This window comes from Camelus bactrianus, chromosome 3, assembly GCF_048773025.1.
Source record: "Camelus bactrianus isolate YW-2024 breed Bactrian camel chromosome 3, ASM4877302v1, whole genome shotgun sequence".
Classification (NCBI taxonomy): Eukaryota; Metazoa; Chordata; class Mammalia; order Artiodactyla; family Camelidae; genus Camelus; species Camelus bactrianus.
Genome location: NC_133541.1, coordinates 76409550 through 76429863, shown reverse-complemented (window position 1 = coordinate 76429863; position 20314 = coordinate 76409550). Strand labels below are relative to the sequence as shown.

At 36.9% G+C, this 20314-nt stretch overlaps 1 protein-coding gene across 11 annotated transcripts in view; it reads right to left on the bottom strand.

Moving 5' to 3' along the window:
- Positions 1–20314, bottom strand: part of FER (FER tyrosine kinase) — a 364680-nt gene that overhangs the window by 135471 nt on the left and 208895 nt on the right. For all 11 annotated transcript variants that reach the window (XM_074360443.1, XM_074360438.1, XM_074360441.1 and 8 more), the window contains one exon: positions 1385–1441. In XM_074360443.1, coding sequence (XP_074216544.1) covers positions 1385–1441 — 57 coding nt within the window. Of the gene's footprint in view, positions 1–1384; positions 1442–20314 lie in introns of those variants that run through there.

The window sequence follows — 20314 nt, the reverse complement described above, 5'->3', positions numbered from 1 at the left end:
ACACATCAGGGCTAAAAAATGGGAAATCTGTCAATTCATCAAGTTTACATTTGAATCAAAAAAGCAGTGAATAATCATTTACTTCTCTACTCAAAATGCTGAGCCTTAAATTCTAGTACTGATCACTCAGGAATGTATGAGTGATAGTTTTCCCTAAATAGTTGGATTTTATACTATTTTTCACATTTCATTATGAACCTAAACTCCACTCACACTTTCTAATGTAAGCATCACTGATTAAGTCATTGACAAAGAAGTGAGTATTTACCTACTGGAACTGAGTTATGAATAAACAATATATTTGCAAATAAACAATTTCATTAATGATTAAACGTCCATCATTATTGTTAGACATAACACACTTTCATATGGCCTACGTGTTGGAAGAAACTTCCAACTAGGCTGGAAGAAAGGGACTTTCATCATGTACAGCTGCCTCCACTGACCACTAACAGAGCTAGCTACAAAATGAACATACTGAAATGTGTCTCGTCCATGTAATTTTCAGACTGAAATAACATGTACACCAGAAAGAGAAAGAAAAATACCATATGATATCACTTATATGTGGAATCTAAGGGAAAAAAAGACAAACAAACTTATTTACAAAACAGAAACAGACTCACAGACAGAGAAAACAAACTTATGGTTACCAGGGGGGAAGCAGGTAGGAAGGGATAAATTGGGAGTTTGAGATTTGCAGATACTAATATATATAAAATAAACAAACAGGATTATGCTGTATAGCACAGGGAACTGTATTTAATATCTTGTAGTAACTTATGGTAAAAGAATATGAAAACGAATATATGTATGTTCATGTATAACTGAAGTATTATGCTGTACACCAGAAATTGACACATTGTAAACTTTCTATACTTCGATAAAAATATGTATACAAAAAAAATTTCCAATCTTCTCCCATGCTGTGATTCTATATACAACCTTGAAACCCCAAAAGAGCAGTATTGCTTTTTTTTTTTTTTTTGAACTATCAGGTATAACCAGAAACAAATGGATTAAGACTAAGGTGTTTAAACTTCAATTACCTCACAGTTTCTTTTCAAATCTCAGCTCACTAGTTTTGGCTTTACTACCCTGCAATAAAATTATTGTGGATTTTAGTCCTTTCAGAGGAAAATATACATACACTATTTTAAAAAGTCAAGATAATCCTTAAACTTTTCAAAGATTTTCACACTTCTGTTTCAGTGACCACCACAGCATTCATAACAGATATGGTACTGTGTTCTTCCAGGTTCATGTGTAAATGTGCCTTTCTGTGTGCTGGAATATATGAAAGGCTTTGAAGAAAATAAAGGAATCTACAGAGTTCACAATAGCTATAAAGGCTTTTGGTTGTTCAGCTGAATGGATTACATACCTTGCCTATTAATTCTCCCAATATGACATCTTCATGATTGAGAACCCATTTCTTGTCCTACAGCAAAGAAAAAGAACAGTTTTTTTTTTTAAGCTCAAGTATGAAAGCAGTTCCTTTAAGATGCATCTGAGGCAGTGGTAAATAAACCTAAGGGATATTTCATTCTGACCATTCAATCAGCACACTTAAGAAGATGTAACCTCAAGAGGTTATAAAACAGATTTAAGAAATGTTACTACACAATAGCATTTTAAGATCTACATTATAGCAAATTTCTATCAGAATTCTCAGCCTTCTAAATGATAGTATCCTTGTAACTAGAAGACAGCATGCACTCTCCTCTCACCATAAAGCTGAGTCAATGCTATTATTTGTCATTTCAAAAAAGTTGTCATCAGTATATGATGGAATTTCATTTTGCAATGTAAAATTCCAATTCTCACTTGATCGTAAATATTTTTCTACACAAACCACATTACTGAGAGCTATTTTTCCACAACCAGCCATGAATTATGGCTGTCTATGACACTGCATAAAGTCCTACATCTTTCCCAAGTAACTTCCTGTACCATAATAAAGCAACAAACAAATAAGTACAAGGAAGGAAAAATGAATGGTGCAAGGAAGAAGGAGAGAAAGGGAGGAAAGAAAGGAGAGAAAGAAAAATGAGGGGATGGGGGAGAGAGGGAAGAAAAGAAAGTCCTAGAGGGATAGATTTTATTCTTGATTTTTAAAATCAATATACAGACTGAAATATAACTATGATATTTAACAAGTAACTTTAACAAGAATCCACCATCTTGAAGTGAAAATCCACCCTAACTATGGCTTTAAAATGTCCTGGGCAGCCATGCGAAGTACTTTACCTTCTGAAGCACCATGTGACAAATACGTCAGAGAAGGGAACAACAATGATTTTTTAACAACAACAGTTTACATGGATCATCTGTAGGGGTTCAGACCAGCCCCTTCCAAGATGTGCTACTTTGCCACATGGATTGTTCTGAGCTAAAGACAGTTGAGACTCTGCAGGCTCAAGGGAAAATTTTACTTCTTCCTTAAAGAATTTAATTTGGGGGCTTTGCCTATAATAAGAGTTATTACCAGAAATAACTATTTAGGACCTATCTGTATGACAGTGCAAACGTCCAAATTACTAAACATGTGCTCTTCTTATCAGTGAATGACCCTCCTCCTCTCTGAATCCTCAGGTCCCTACCCCACTCCTTAGCTCAGGATGACATATACACCTCATTTTACGTTTCTATCTCTGAAACTTCGCATATGTGTGGGGTTCCTGTATGTACAAAATTGGATTTGACATCCTGCTGTTAATCAGTCTCATGTCAATTTAATTCTTAGACCAGCCAGAAGAACCTAGATGGGTAGAAGGAAGTTTTCTCCCTCTGTGACAAGTTTCTGAACCTAAACCTAAAGCTAGAACGATAAAGGTCCTGGAATAAAACACAGGAGAATATCTGTACAACAAAGTGGATAATCATGAGCAAAGATTTCTGAGACAGGACACAAAAAGCATAAAAAAGAAACAACTGGAATTCATCAAAATTAAAAACATTTCCTCACAAGGCTCATTTTTAAAAAACAAAAAGTACAACTCCAATCTGGGAGAACATTTCTGCCTACATATAGTTGGCAAATAATCTCCATGTAAAACGTAAAGAGAACACACACCTCAGAAACATAACGACGAACAACCCAATTAAAACAAAACTGGGTAGAACACTTAACAGAAGAGGATGGACACAACATTGTAAACTGACTATACTTCAATTAAAGAAATGCAAAAAAAAAAAAAACCCCAAAACAAAGGATGGACAAATAAACAATAAGCACATCAAAAGAAGCTTGACACCATTAGTCAGTGACATTCAGATACAAACCACAAGATGCCACTTTATGCTATTTGAATACTAAAATTACAAAAATTAACAATATCATGAGATTATGAGGATGCTTCTCTACAGTTGGTGACTGGGGTGGAACAGTAAAAGGACCCTGACTCTGTAATTTAAATAACGGCTAAGGTGTTACTGGTGGGGAAGGGGATGAGGGGTGCTATTGTCAGGGAAAGGGTTTAAGGAGGGGGAGGGGAGGTTGAAAGGGATGTGGAACCATTATTTACTGTTGCCAGAATGGCTGCTACCTAGTGGTCACTCCTAGTTTGAGGTCACAAAAATAACCTTCCCAGCAATGGGTAGAAAAATGCATTAGTCAATACAAGGCCAGGAGACATGATTAAATGCATAACCAAAAAACCTAAAATTGAGAGGAAGAAAGTCAAGAATGAGGTTGTTTTTAATCTGTTTTAGCTAAAATGAAGACCAAAGAGAAGCAGCCTAGAGTCTCAGAATTAAGACTTGTGACTCAGTCTATAAAAGGGAGGGACAAAATCCCTCAGGGGAGCCTTGGTGGCAATTTGATAGGTGAAATTTTATAGAAACGTGGGTAGAGGGTCAAACTCCTGAAACCCTGAAGAGGGGAACCACCCAACTCCTCTCTTGGGTAATGTAAGAAATACTCCTACTGAGGCTGCTGAGTGGTTGAGAAAAGCAGGCAACTTCAGATAGATGATGATACTAAAGATTCACCTTACACTATCCTTCTCAGATGATGACAGATGCGGTAACAAAAGGAGGTCCAACTCTTTTTATAACTTTATTGTTGGGGGAACAAAAAGCGAACAAACAGACTACAGCAGAAGATAATTCAAAGGTAAGACAGGGAACAGGGACATTAAGTAACATGGAGTTTGGATCCTTGACTTTCCTATTATCTTTACTGACCTCTCTTCCTGTCCCTTTCGTTCCAAAGGAAAGAAAAGTCACACTCAGAAGGGTTGCTAGAAACAGCTGCAGCTCCCTCCTTAACAACGGCTTCAGAGCTGGTATCTCCTACAGAGATTATACCACATATTCTTGTCTTTAGCTTTGCTCTGTTTTCTATAGAGAGATAAGGAGGTTTGTGCAACATTCTTGAGTCTGGAGAAGAACAGAAGGAATGGAGGCAGACTGCCTCATTCTCTTCCAAGAAACAGGAATAGTAACATCTCCTTTGGTTTCACAGATTTAGTAGTACTGAATGAAAATAAAGGTTGCACTGAAGTATAAATCAACAGAAATGAAATAGACATAAAAATATGCATTCAAAGAATAATGAAAAGAGTTGACAGTTTTATTGTTTCATCTGCTTGCCAGTGATTTGTGACCATATAGGAATATCCACAAACCTATGTTCAAAACTAATGATTAAATCTGCCTGATGCTGAAACTACAAAACACTTGACTTAGAGTCTATGTGTTACTGACATTCGGATTCTACTCCTTATGTTAATTCATGAATACTAACATCATTATTGTGGTGAAAGAAATAGATACTTCCCCCATTTATCAGTTCTCTCTCAAAATGAAAAAATAGAATTTTGAAACATCAAATTATTTGGTCTAAATTGGATCACTCATTTTTAAACGGGGGAATGGGGGCAACTCTAAGATCTTGATACAGTTTTTAAAAACTTATGAAATTCTGTGTTTCTTCAACTCACCAGAATACTTTTTAAAACTGCTTAAAAGTAGATTTCAAGTCAGAACATAGTACAGGCAGAGGCAAGTAAGTATTACTACTTGTCTGAAATCCACACTGGTAAAGAACAAGTGGGGACACATTTTTAACATGTTCCAGATACACCTGCTTGCTAAATCTCAGAAGAACTCCTATTACATTGGCAGGAAATGCATTACCTCCACTTCGCATTGAAAACCAAGGCCCTGAGAAGATAAAATCCTGACCACAATCACATAGGTACTAAGTGACAGAGTTAAGAACCTTGATCTTCTGTCTTTGGTCTACCATTCAACAAGTTCTGCCTTGCTTCTGACTGGTCTCTTCAGTGTGGTCAAGAGCATTACATTTACAATAAAACTGAGTAGTACAATAATTTTCTGAGTCTAAATTATACATATAAGAATAATAAGTCAGGTAATTGAAAAGAAGGGTCAAATATGGAACATACTATCTATAACCTGAATATTAAAATCTTAGATATTTATCTACAATATATGATAAATGAGTGTTATGTTACTAGATAGCCTATTCATGCACCTTGCATAACCTTCATAACACACCTCCTCCCAACCAACTTTATGGCAATAAGTTGCTCACCTCCCAGAACTTCATCCTACTCTCTACATTATAAGTAGTTGTCCAAATCCCAATTTAGAAGTCTTTATTGGAAGTGTAGATCATCCTTTATTTCCATGGGAAATTTAAAATTTTCCAATTTTCAGTACATTTTAAAAACATAGTTGTCATAACAACATTTCTCAGTCAAGTTTTTAGGATATATCAAGCTATTTGTATACTGTTTCAGAAATCTTGTGGCATGCAAAATTGGGTTGGAAAATACTACCAAGTCCAAACTACCCACTGAATATCAAAAGAAATTCATTTAAACTTCAAAGGTAACATCAGTGTTACCTACTTTAATGAAAAAAAGAAGCAAGTGGCAATTATAATTTAAAAGTAAAGTAAGCTAAACAATGAGAAATATTTAATTTATAGATATTAGTAAAAATCCGAAAGAGATTTTTTAAAAAAATTGTGTTAAAGCAATGAAGGTTTCTTGGTTCCCAGCCCTGTGCTGCTACCACTAACTAACGTCTGTAAAACTTTACTACAATGGTGGATGTTCCTTAACCCTTTGCATATTTGTTTCCCTATACTAGGGACACTGCTCCTCTCCTGAGCTCAATCACTATAGCCCATCTTGCTGTTGAATATACTTCTCTCACTCTACTAGAAGAAAAACACCAAAGAAACCTGGACTGGAAAGGTCATCCAGCCCAACCATCCAGCAGAGATCATCCAGCCCAACCTTCCGCCCCAACAGTTACCATCCATCCATCCTACAGTTTAGTCATCCACTCATTCCACAGATCTTTATCAAACACTGCTTTCACAGCAGATGAGAATTACGACTTTAGGCAACTGAGAAATAACTAAAACACCCTGTGATGGGGAACACTCAGCTCAATCAACAAAGTCAATCTAATTTTCAGTTGCCTTAATTCTCACATGGATTTTATTAGATTTATCTCTTATCAATTGGTTCAAGTACTGGAACACCCCTGTCTGCTACATAACAGCAAATTATATGTTTAAGGACAAAAATTACATCCTCCAGAGGGCAAGGTTTTCCAGTGTTAAATGTCATACATTCCTTATATCATTTTTTCACATGAAGTAATTTCTAAGCATTTCTGAAAATATATGTAGTAAGCATTAAATATATCTGAGAGCATATATATGGTTAAATTAAAACGAACAATACATCATGATCTACTTAGCTTCCTGAAACATATGTACATCCCACACCACCTGTTTACATTATATCCACAAATAAAAGAAACAATACCATAATCTTCAAACTTTTCCTTCATTGCCAAGATAAATTCATTTTACTAATTTCTTAGCACAGTGTATTCACTGAATCATTAACTATGATATAGGGAATAGGTTTTTTTCTGTTTCTAAATGTAACTATTCATTTGAAAATTGTTAGCAGGGAAACAGTGGATTTTCAAGAAGAAGAATGTGGAAGGACATAGGCATTCCCAACTGATTATAAAAAGTTGAGTTTTTATTGAATGAGACATGCCCAAGAGTGGAACTGCTGGATCATACGGTAGCTCTATTTTTAGTTTAAGCGATCTCTGCAGTGTTTTCCACAGTGGCTGTACCAATTGACATTCTAACAGTGTACAAGGGTTCCCTTTTTTCCACATTCTGTCCAACATTATTTGTAGACCTTTTGATAGCCATTCTGACTAGTGTGAGGTGATACCGCATTGTTTTGACTTTCATTTCTCTAATAATTAGAGATGTTGAGCACCTTTTCATGTGCCTGTTAGTCGTCTTTGTGTCTTCTTTGGAAAAATGTCTATTTAGGTTTTCTGCCTTTCTTTGATTTGGTTTTTTTTTTTTTAATTGAGTTGTATGAGCTATTTGTATATTTTGGATACTAATCTCTTTTCAGTCACATCATTTGCAAATATTTTCTCCCAGTCCATAGTCAGCAGGTTGTCTTTTAGTTTTGATGATGGTTTCCTTTCTTGTGTCAAAGCTTCTAAGTTTCACTAGGTTCCATTTGTTTAGTTTGCTTTCATTTCTTTTGCCTTTAGAGGCTGATCTAAGAAAATATTGTTACAATTTATGTCAGAGTATTCTGCCTATGTTCTCTTCTAGGAGTTTTATGGTGTCATGTCTTACATCTAGGTTTTAAACCATTTTGAGTTTATTTTTTGAATATGGTATGAGAGAGTGTTTTAATTTCGTTGTTTTACATGTAATTGTCCAGCCTTCCCAACACCACTGTTGGGATTTTACCATTTCATAACCTAGTTTTCATATCGTTGGACAGAAGGCAACTAAATTTAAAAATCTTTTGGCTAAAATAAGTAATTGATGAGGATGTCATGATCTACAACTATTAACATGCCATGACACAGATTTTAGACATATTTAAGAGCTAGAAATTAGGCACTTTGATAGTCATTGGAAGACAGGGGCTGGAGATAAAAGATTTTTGTGGCCATATGAGCCCAAGAAATCACAATATACCTTCTAATGGCTCATCTAAGAAAATAGTAGTTAATCTTACTGGTTGATTTGTGAGTGAAATTGAGAAGAAATGGGTTAAGTTGGTCTCATTGCTCTCCTGGGAGCTGGCTGAGGCTGCTGAATCTGTTTCTAATAACTTCTGCTTCTGCCCCTGTCTTAGGTTTGGGTTCCCCTCGAAGCAGACCCTGAGACAAGAATTCAAATGTAAGGAGTTAATTTGAGAAGTGCAAGTAAGTAAGGAAGTAGCGAAGTGATACAGGCAAGTGGAGGCAACCAATAAAAGGTAAGCTATTAAGCCAGTCACCTAACTTGGGCAAACTCTGTAAAATGATACAAGTCACATGCCTCAGAACTAGCCCACTGAGGGGTATTCATAGGGAAACTCCTGAGAATCATTAGTTGAAGCTTGTAAGGAAAAGGAGTGTTATACCCTGGCAGTTTGTGCAGCAAACATGGGAAGAGGAGCCCTCTGTGGAACTAGTAAAAAGATCAAAGATGATGCCTGAAAATGAAAGGTGGCCCGAGTACACTGAAAGGTCCAAACAATATGAGCACTGCACTGACAGCATCTCCAGCAACTCTTTACCTTACGTGTATCCTGATTTCTCAAAGACTTACAATCCTAAAGGATGTCTCTCCTCTAAAGCTTCCTGTCCCTCTTGTCCTTAACAAATCCTGTCTATACCAGAGTACACATCTATCTTACGTTGCCTCTTTCTAGCTTTACTCCAAATCTCCCACATATATATTTATTTGTAGAGTCTAAACTACTCATTGAATGTAAAAATAAATGTGTTTAAATTTCAAAGGTAATACCAGTTATACCTACTTTAATAAAGACAAAAAGAAATGGGCAATTCTAAGTTAATAGGCAAACTAAACAATAACTCAGATGACTTAGGTAAGCTAAACAAATACTCAGTCTAGTTTACAGATATTAACATTTGGGGTTTTATCTTAATATTTAGTGTGAGTGTTGTTTTTGCTGACCTCACCCTAAACCTCTATGCAGTATTTTGGAGTATATACCTATGCTTCCACTGTTTCTAGTTAGGAGACTTATAAATATGCATCCAGAATTCACCCTTGTTACTAAGAGAGGAGGTGTTGCATCACGTGGAAGAAGCAAATACTCCAATATGCTCTAGCAGTAACAGCCGTAGTCTCCGCATTCTTTAAGCATACTACAACTAGCATAAAATGGCTTCCTGGTCTTTTTCCTCAAAAAGCCATCAGAATGCACCTGATATGTTTCTAAATAGATGATTTAAGTCTTACCAAAAAGACATAATGATTAAAAGGACAAACACTGCTAGAAAAATTTTCCAGTATCTAAAAAAAATCTTCTGAGATAGTATTTTTTTAACATTGAATTGTTTACATACTCAGGACACTTAAAAGTTGCTTACAAAATGAAATTTGTAAAATTACACTGAATATTCTAATTTCATTTTCTTAGGGATGATATAATTTTAAAGTATCTTGAGGCCAAATTTCTTATCTGTGATTGTGATCAATCTTTGTAAATCACATACTTTTAGGGTAAAATGGTAATTCTATAAGAAAACATGAATAATCTGCTCAAAATCAGATCTTGGAAATGAATTTACCTAACAAGGGTTATTGTCCATGTTTTACACCAAAATCTCAAAGTAAAAAGAATGAAATTTAAGTAAAACAACAGAGATTAGAAGTTTCCTTAACAGTTAACACAATTTTAGCACCATATTCTGCAGCAGAATTCCATGCCAACTCTATTTGCTAACTCATACCCTGTTTATTTCTCAGAAAAACTCTGGCTTTCAGAAATTAACTAGTAAATATGGACAAAAGGTAGAAAGACATGCTGAAGCATAAAGAAGCAATATTGATTAAAGTGCTTGACAAAGTGAATTAAAGGGAAAATTTGTTTCTGAAACACAAGTAAGGCTAAAATTCACAACTAAGCCATGAAGTAATTTCCAAATTAGTTCCTTATAGTAGAGTGAATTTTTAAAACTCAACCTTTCTCACAATGAAGCATGTCACAGTATGTAGTAGCTTGTAGGAAGTTAAGGAAAAGTTACTCTGAAAAGTTTGGGAAATCTTTCTACCTCTTTTCTATTCTCTGTATCTCCATTATCGTAGAGAAAACATATTTAACTCACAGAAATTGGTGTAACAGAAACATGACAGGTTTTCAATAGATTCATTCTAACTGTTAATTTCAAACTGCATTCATTCTAGCCCAAGAACTGCAAATAAAATTTACAACTTAAGATTTATCTAAAAAGAATCATTCCTTTTCTGAAAGGGATATAAACAATAAATGGGGAACAGAAGAGTGGAAACTAGAAAACACACACCTGCGACTACAATGTAACAATAAAATGTAATCAGACTCCCTTGGAAGAAAGCAGGACCCCTGATGAGAGCAGTCAAGAGGTCTGGTCTAGTTCATAAAAAATACATGAATGGGCTCCACAGAGTCAGAGACACTACTAGCAAAGACTTTTTCAGGACTCACTTTGAGGCACAATGTCATACACAGGGAGATATAAAACAGTCTGGATTATACCAGACTATGGCAACTCGCTAACAGAAAGCCAGAACAGCAAAATATTATGTTTGGAAACAATGGAAGCTGAGATGCAGCTCAGAGCCTGGCTTCCAATCCATCCCACCATATACATACTTGTACTGAATTGTGCTAGAAATTCAAAGACATGTGAATTAAAAAATAAGCTGAACAGAGTTCCTATTCTCAAGGGCTTTAACATAAGCATATGGAGACTAAAGAGTCAGACGTATGAATAGTCTAGAGCTGGAACACTGAGGTGCAGGTGGTCAGTAGAAAGAAGATGGATAAAGAAGCTTCACAGAAGAGGCAAAAAGGTTTCCCAAATTTTTCAGAATAACTTTTCCTTAACTTCCTACAAGCTACCAAACTAAGAAAACCATAAAGTTTTGCTTTGGGTGGTCAGAAGTCATAGTGTTTGTGGAAAGAAAACAGCTATGGTACTCCCAAGGGTCCTTGAAAGGAAAGGGTTAAGTGTAAGCAGTTTGGGGTGGACAAAGGCACAGGATGTATGTACACCTGCTCAGGGGTGGAGGACAGGGTTGGTCAGTGATCCCAATGCTTCTTCACCTGTGGGTGGTGCCTGTCATCATTCCACCAATGCTAGCTTTCTTATTCCCAGCCTCTCCTCAGACCAGAGGGTTTGTTTTCCTGTTTCATTCCTAACAAATTTTTCCCCCTGTATACCAGGCAGCAGTCTCTGCCACAGGCCCCAGGAGTCATTATTCCTATGGAACTCAATGTTATACATAACTGGAGGGGAAGAGATGAAAGGCTGGGGAGAAATACAGTCCTGGAATTTTAAGACATACTCTAAAAGCATAAGGGTATATTCTATTAGGCCCTTATAAAATGGTGGTTATGACCCATACCTTAAATACATCATCAATAAATTTAAGAATCCAAACATCATTGCAAGCATTGCTTCTCTAGGAAAGTTCATCTCCAAAGAATAAATCAGAGATACACTTTTAAAGTATAGTCTGTTCAAAACGTTATTTAAAGTGTCATAAGAGTAATATAACAAATGATAAAAGTCAGAAAAAAAGAAGCCATATTGTATTAGAGAAGTCAGAAAAAGCTTCAAAAAAGAGGCAGAATTTAAGATAAGCCTTGAACATGGTTATAATTCTGATACACTAAAAGGAGAAAATAACTTTAGCAAATGCATAGAAAAAAGCGGGAATCTTCTAGGGAGAGTGATTACACCAATATGGTGAAAGCAAGGAGCTGTTAAAGGGAGTAGAGTTGGGTGAAAAAACTAAAATTACATTTTCTGATCAAACCATGGAGAGCTTTAAATACCAAGCAATCTAGCATTCACTTAATCTTATAACCAGGCATCTCTAAACTTGTATTGTGTAACCCATTAATTTTTTTTAATATGAGCATTTGTTCCACTATACCGATACATAATATATCCTATACAGCATAAACTAAAGTGATGCAGTCACTGGGCAAACTGGTATAAATACAACTTTCCTTGCTTCTTTTCACTAAGTGTAACTGTAAACCTGGATGCAATGTAAGGAACGAGGAAAGAACTCTGAAAGGCGGTAAGAGGAAAGTGAATGGCTTTGGGATCCCAGGAAAGGGGGGACACCATAGTGGCAGGATGACTTAGTCCCCTCCACACAACATAAAGAGGTTAGCTCTCAACCTAGCAACAGAAGACAGGCCAGATAGGCCCATTCTTCTGGGTCAAACAGCCGTCCTCCCCAACACCAGGTGAACCCAGGACCCTCTGCAAGGGGACTGAATGGGAGTCCAGCTAAAAATAAGCAGTCAAGGGAAATACTCTCTTTCCCACTGCGTCTGAGACTCCCCTGCCCTGACAGAAGTACAGGATTGGCCCAGAAGTACCAGCAGGAGGGACCCCAGCACAACAGGCCACCAAGATTGGGAAGTGCTCTGTCCCTACAGACCTGCTATCTCCCACCCTGATCAAGATATAACAAGGTAGGTAAGTTTCCAGCAAGGGAAAAGCTGCCACAAAAGGCAGCCCAGCCTGGGAAGCCTCTTTGTCCTTCCCAGACACAGGCAGCTGGGGTGCACTCACAGAGAGAATCGCACAGCAGGCACCCACTCCCAGCCTGGGAAGTGCTCTCTGTTGACAACAGGCAGGGGACTTCAGCCAAAAAGCATCGAACAGCCTGTGTGCCGGAAATTCCGTCCACCACAGGGAAACACCTGGCAGCCCACCCAGGGGAAACTCTGTCCATCCCAGTATAGCTCTAAAGGAGCAAGTGGAAACCAGATCAACCAGCAAACCAAAATAATACCACAAAGGCTCTAAAATTTAAATGATCACTTAAACCACAGTCCACAAAAGAAGGCCAGAACTTGCATGCTAAACCTAAACAAGGTAACTGCCTGCAAAAATGAAAGATTTAAGTAGGACCCAGAGTCTCCTAACAACGTAAAATGTCCCGAGTACAATTAAAAATCACCCATCACAACCACAGGCAAGAAATCACAACCTTCATGAGACAAGACAGTCAACTGATACCAACATTGAGAGAGATCAGATGTTAGAATCACCTGACAAGAATTTTAAAGCAGCCACAAAAATGCTTCAACAATCAAAATCCCTTAAAATAAATGAAAACAGATTATCTCAGCAGTAGAAACAGAAGTTATAAGAAAAGTGAAAAACCTAGAACTGAAAAACTCAGCAACAAAAATAAACTCATTGAATAAGCTCAACGGTAAAGTGAAGATTACAACAGGACAGAATCACTGAACTTGATCAGTAGAATTTGCGCCACTTTTAACAACAAAAAGATTTTTCAAAAAATGAACAGAGCCTCAGGAACCTGTGGAACAGCAACAAAAGGTCCCACATTTGTATCATCTGCGTCCCATACATTCATGCTGAAAGACTACTCAAAGGAAAATGACTGAAAAACTGCCACATTCAGTGAGAGACAGACCAACACACTCAGGAAGCTGAGAGAAACTTCAGTTTCTCTCAACTTATCTTAACTAAGGCAAATCATAATTAAATTTCTGAAAATGGCAAAGAAAAAGTCTAGAAAGCAGCCAGAGAGCAATGACATATTACCTGGAAGGAGACGACTCAAGTGACAAGTTTCTCCTCTGAAACTATAGTGTTCAGAAGGAAGTAGCACAGTATTTTTCACGTGTTGAAAGAAAAGAAATGTGGCAAAAATTTTTTTTAAGAATAAAGGGAAAACAGACATTCTCAGATGAAGGAAAACTAAAAGAATGTGATCAAAAATAAATATAAACAGAGTTCTAACACTTTCTTCCTACTCCTCAATGAATTGTTTTATGTACCCAGATACTCCAATGGGGCAGACACTGAAGCCAGTCAGAAGGCTAATTAGGATGAGACACTGTAAAAGGGACTTATGGGACCTCCGTTTAACTTTCATAACAACTCTGTGAGAAGAAAGAGTTGAACACAGCAAGTCATTTTCACTTAGTTCCTGCTCATCTTGATAGTCATGGTGATTGATGACCTGCAGTCAAACTGAGAACTAAACTGCTGGAATATTCAAAAGTTACTCAGTAATGCTGGTCCATATGCCTGAAGTGGCAGGTCAAGATGAATATGTTGTCAGCATGTTTAAAATAAACCTGAAGAGTCATGCTGTGCATCTGGTACCTGGCTTGAGGTCCTCAGCACGACTGCTCATGTGGCAGGTATGTGATCTGCTCCCTCTAGAATTCTGGACTCCAAGACTCAAAGTTTTCTGAGCCATGAGTATCACAAATGTCTGTGTAGTTTGTAGGTCGAAAGAAAGACATGCCCAAGCAATTGCTGCTTAAATAGGGCAAGAAAGCCTGTCTTTGACCTCTCCTTTGCTATTCCTTCTGTTCTTGCATGTCTCCTTTGCTGTAATCAAACTTAACCTCGAGTACAACTTTATATTAATCTATGTGAGTCTGTCCACTGAAGGAATGAAACAGTAGGTGGTAGTGGGACCATAAAGACACTCTGTGAGGGCTTTCAGGTTCTGAGATCAGTTGAGTACAGCCAAAGGCAGAAACAGTGTTTGAACCGACATCTGACTCTGAAGGCTGTGTTCTTTCTAACAAATTATACTGCCTCCCACAATAGAATAATGTATTTAAAGCAATGCATATGACTTTCTCAATTTCAGAGATTGTCTATCATGCAGTTATCAGCTTTAACTGAAATACAATGGGTTATACATTCTGTTTCAAGTTTCAAATTCTAGTCCTAAAAGATTTCTGACTTATGGTTTATATACTCTGTTTTCAGCATTAAGATTGCTAAGTAATTCAATTATAGATTGTTCTTCATTAACTGAATTTACTGGACTGTAATCTAAGTTAATGCCTTACATTTTGTACAATCACAATTCTGGGGTCAAAAATAAAATAAAACTTTTAAGTCGTAATTAAGTAAAATGACTAAATAGCTAGCAGAATTATGAATCAACTTTGTAAAACCTTTATATAATCTATAACCTAAAAAAATTACTTGGCAGTCTCCAGATCACTTATTCCTACTAGATAAGATATAACAAATATTTTATTTTCCATTAGTAACTCTACCAATTTTTCTATATAATTTAAAGAAATCATTAAAAAAGAAAAATTAAGTCATTATAATAGTATTTTCCACTTTCATGAAAACACTAGGTTCTTGAAATCCTCCATCCTTGCACATGAATAGATATAATAGTAGGCATGAGCAATAAAAATAGCTACAAATAAAGCCTAATGATAGCTTTAAAATGTTAAAACCTGAATCTTAGAATTACTTTGGCTTCGCAAGTGTAGCTATTTTAGATGCAGTGAACAAAGTGGCAAATAAGCAGCTTCTCCTTTGTTCACCTATGGAAGACAACTAGCCACGTCTGCCCAGGCTGTAGGGGACTAACTGCACTTCCTGGTGGACTGCCACAGGGTACAGATGGTCATTATCTATTACACCAATTAATCCCTGCCAAATCACTCTGAGATAGCTGTACATTTCTCCCCTAAAGTCATGCTTTTAAAAAAGGGCTTTACAAGGATTTAGGGACACATATGAAATTAGATCAAGCAGATAACTCAGAGTGATTAGGAGTATGATTTAAATGAATGCTTCACTCTGATTCATATTTGGTTCTCCAAGAAGAAAACTCACCTAAGAGAAATACGTCTAATGATACTGCAGAATGACCTTATCCTACCCCTATATATCTTTCCCATATTCAAAATTCAATAAAAAAGGAATTTTTTCCATAAGGTTGAAGAATTAGATTTTAATACAACATTTTCACTTTAATCTTTTTTTGATAATTACTTCTGTCTTAAACAAATACAGGACAACTCATGAATACAGTAATACACTCTATCTCCAATAATACATCCTATTTCTAAGTAAGAGCCAATGTAATGTAGGTCCAATTGAGAATTGGACCACAAATAGTGGAAATGTAAGCTTTAACCCATCACATGGTCAAATGGATAGGAGTAATCATCCTGTATAATAGTTGTTTTTTTTTTTTAAACAAAAGGACAGACTTTTAAAAAAATCTCAGTACAAAGATTTAACACCTGAAGTAGATAAAATTTCTGAACATATTGACAACATGACATTTCAGAGCTTTTATTTTGAAGCCATAAGCCCAACGTATAATCCTTAGAAGGAATAATTAACCAAATGCCACAATACAGAACATAAAATGATTGTCAGAGTCTGTAATTTTCCACTATTCATACTGAGCAGTAATTGCTATCTCTGCTCTTCTTTTACATACAGTTTTCCAGTCACTCTGCTTCAATACCTGCTTAGCCTGCTTAGCACATTTGTTCCACTCAAAATCTCAGCCACAGCATATTTTTAGAGTCCAGGGATTATTCAGAATTTGATCAGCTTTGTCATTAGTTATCAGGGTTGCTCTGGAGTAAAAATCCTTATTGACAAGTATGCAAAGTAGTTTGCCTGTCTGGAATCTGCTTGAGGAGGTTTTAGTAATTGAATATTTGCTTAAATGCTCTATAAATTAATGCTAAATAATCCACAAGTTCTTTCCCCCCAAATGGTTATTTAGGAAAGACTTACTTCATTATTTTATCTGCAAGTTACATAAAGAGTTTTTGTTTCTGTATGGTATACTTTCATCCTGTCTTTCTACAGAGAATTTTAATGCTTATTTTTAATTCATGTCTACTCTATTTCCCTACTTACATTATAAACTTCTGTTCCATTAATTGAAGAAAGGGTGTGTAACTTCTGGTACTTTTACTAATATTTTCCAACTTACTTCCATTCACCTCTATTTTAGAATGTCTCATTTTTCTTGTCTAAAACTCTCAGAGCTAACAGTGATACCCTCGAAAGGGAGGCATGCAGCTGGTATAGGTGAAAAAATGCTGACACAGCCCTTTCCAGGTTCTGGAAGCTGGATAACTAAAAATAACCAGCTAGAAAAATATGCAGGTTCAACTCGGCCTATCAAATTTTTACAAGATATATCTTAGTATTCATCCATAAATACTATGTCTTAAATAATTATCCCTTTTACTGATGGGATTGAATGTAACAAATAGAATGTGAAAGGCACAAGGGGTCATTAAAATGAGAACCAAGTATAGATTCTGCTTTAGGAGTTTATTATCCAGTGAGAACAGGAGAAAGAAAAGGATTCCTCAGGACCTTTATCCCCAGAGAGCAGCAGAGATGAAACCTCTAGCTTTTTCCTTCCAGTCTTAGCATCTACCCTTGCTCTTTCTTCCCCACCCTCCACACTTTGGCCATTAAGATGAGGTCTCTTTCAGGTGGGTTTGGCTCTCCCTCCGGTGGTCAAATGGAAAGGAGACACTTCTGAGTTGAAGTGGGCCAGGGCCCCAGTGCTCCTAGGAACGACTGTCCACTCTGTGTGCGTGGCAGCCTCATGAGGAAAAGGTCTGTGAGGAGTGCCACCTGTTCTCTCCTCAAGAAAGACAGAGCAGGGCCATTTGGGGCCAGTGGAGTTAGTCTGAAACCTGACGCTCGCAAAAGGGGGCTGAGTGGTATTGAGGAAGAGTCCATGGGATTTGTCAGAACCTTCCTCAACAGTTCCTAAAGCTAAAGAAACCAAATGCTCCATGGTACTGCAGCGTGAGCCATCTGCTACGTGACGGTCAGGAGAGGAGGCTGTGGAGGCCCACTGCCTGGGCTTTCTCTGTGGCTGTGCTGTGTAGTTTCCATCAACCTCCCCCTCTTTCAGCCTCAGTCTCCTGGTCTCAAGATAAAGATAAAAAACAGAGGCTACCCTATAGAGTAGTTCTAAATACTAAATGAGATTTTTTTATGAAGTGCTCAGCACAGTGCTTAACACACAATAAGTGCTTACTGAACACTAACCATTCTCCTTACTTGAGGGCCCTCAAACCTTTGGGGAGAGGGCAGTCCATCGTCTCTCACACTCATCTACCTCAATCACGTTGTCTTTCCTTGTAAGCAAACAATGACCCCGTTCATACATTCTTTCCCTCCTTCAACAAGTGTTTATTGAGTATCTATCAAGTGACAGTTACTGTGCTGGGTGTCACCTAAAGAAGGTGACAGAAGCAAATTCCCTCTTTGTGAGGTGAGGAGAAAGTGAAAATATGTTTGCAAATTACAAAAAAAAAATAATAAAAGATACAAAACACAAACAATACTGAGATAGAGAATAAAAGTGGAGGTATCCATTTAGAGAGACTGGCATTTAAACTGCTACTGAAATCAGCCAAGACAAGAAAAGAATATTCCAGACAGAAGACACAGCTGGAACAAAGGCTCCAAGACATGAGAACAGCATGGTATGTTCAAGAAACAGAGTCCATATTGGTCCTGAGTTCTAGACTTAGATACATGATTATATACTTGACATCTCTTATTTGAATGTCTAACAGTATCTCAAACTAACCCTATTCTTAATAGAACTCTTTTCCCACCTCCATCAGTATTAACTACTATCTAACCAGTTTCTCCAACCAAAAATCTTACAGAGCCATTCTTGAGTCTCTTCTCTACTTCATCCCCCATATAGAATCCATGAGGAAATGTTGCATCTACTTCCAGAAGATCATCTAACACATTAACTTTCTGTCCCTCTCTAATCCCACCACTCAAGACCAAGTAAACATTATTTCTCCCCTAGACCACTCCAACAGTCTTTCAGCCTTATTCCCCACTTCCACTCTCACCTCACAAGTATTCTGAATGCATCAGAATATGTAAATGTAAATGTAATTAAGAACTTATTCTTTTTATGAAATCCTCCAACAGTGTCCCACTGGTCTTAAAATAAAAACTCTTTCCCATAACACATTAGGACACAATCTGGTTCCTACAGATCTCTACACTTATCTCATTCCACTCCCTCCTGTGAGGGCCTCTTTTCACTATTTATATAAAGTCTGTGGTTATTGTTGATCTTGAACTCTGTACATTTGTACTACAAAGTCACTCTGCCTAGAACTTATTTATCTCTGTAATTTCTTTCACAGGTAACCCATTTTCATACTCCAGGACTTTGAGTCAAACTGTACTTCCTCAGAGAAATCTTACCTGACCATCTGATCCAAAACAGACTTCAAGTGGTAGTACAATATCTCTATATTACATCATTAACATTTGTAGGGCCCAATATCACGTACCTAAATATGTAGAAGTTACACACTGAGTTAACAAACTGTTACATAAAACATGTTATTACATTCCTTTGACAAATGTACCCTCTGAACAATCTGGAAAGTCAAATACTTCTCAAGAGCTCTGCACTAGAACATGGTAAAAGAAACTGGCCAATAAAAAAAGGTTACTTTAAGAAGAAAACATTTTGATGCTATAAGAGAACTTTAATCCAGGCCTCATTCCCTAAGAATAGTGCTTCTCTTCCCACTTGTGATTCCATTGCATTCCTCAAGGAGCCCAGCATGTATATGCCTGGAGATACCCCATCCTGCACATCTATATGTGCCATGAACAGTCACCTGTTAGTCACCTTTAGAGGGTCTACCCTTGAGAGCATGGATCTGGACAGGCCATGGAGGTGGGCCCAGGGTTGCTGGGGCAGGAAATCTTAAGTCCTCGAGACTCTGAAGGGGAATCCACAAACTATATGTGGACATACATTCCTCAACTGTGGGCAGGGTACAACTGTGGGCAGCCAAAGCGGAATCACAGCATGAGCTGTAGGAACGCCTTCTCAATCTAAGGACATCACCACTTCACTTGTTTCCTCTTCACCAACATCAAACTATAATTATCTTTTAACTTATTTGTTTACTTTTCTGTATCTCCTCCCTGTATAAAGTAGGCTGCACACTTAAGGAGCTTTGTCTTGTAATGTCTGACACATACATAATCAATATTTCATAAAATGTTTGTTGAATTATAGTTCTTACAGTGGTAACAGGAAAACAGAACAACTTTTAGAAAAAATGTTTTATGAGGTCATGTTTCACAAATACCTACCAAATCTAAGGAAACTAAGCATTTGCATTTCAACTAATCTTATTTGTATAAGACTTAACAGTCTATTAAGAGTTATCTACTTTGTAAGATGGGACATATATTATCCCAAAGACTTAGTAATTCTATAAAGTATTAAGATACATACTGAGAATCTTTCATTATAAACTAAAGGCTATTAGGTAGGAAAATGGCCAATAGACACTACTTTTAGAAGACAATATATTCTATATTCAGCATATGCAAAATATTCAAACATGCTTCTAGCAAATCAGAAAGCAGCAAACTGTCAGAACAGTAAAAATGAAAG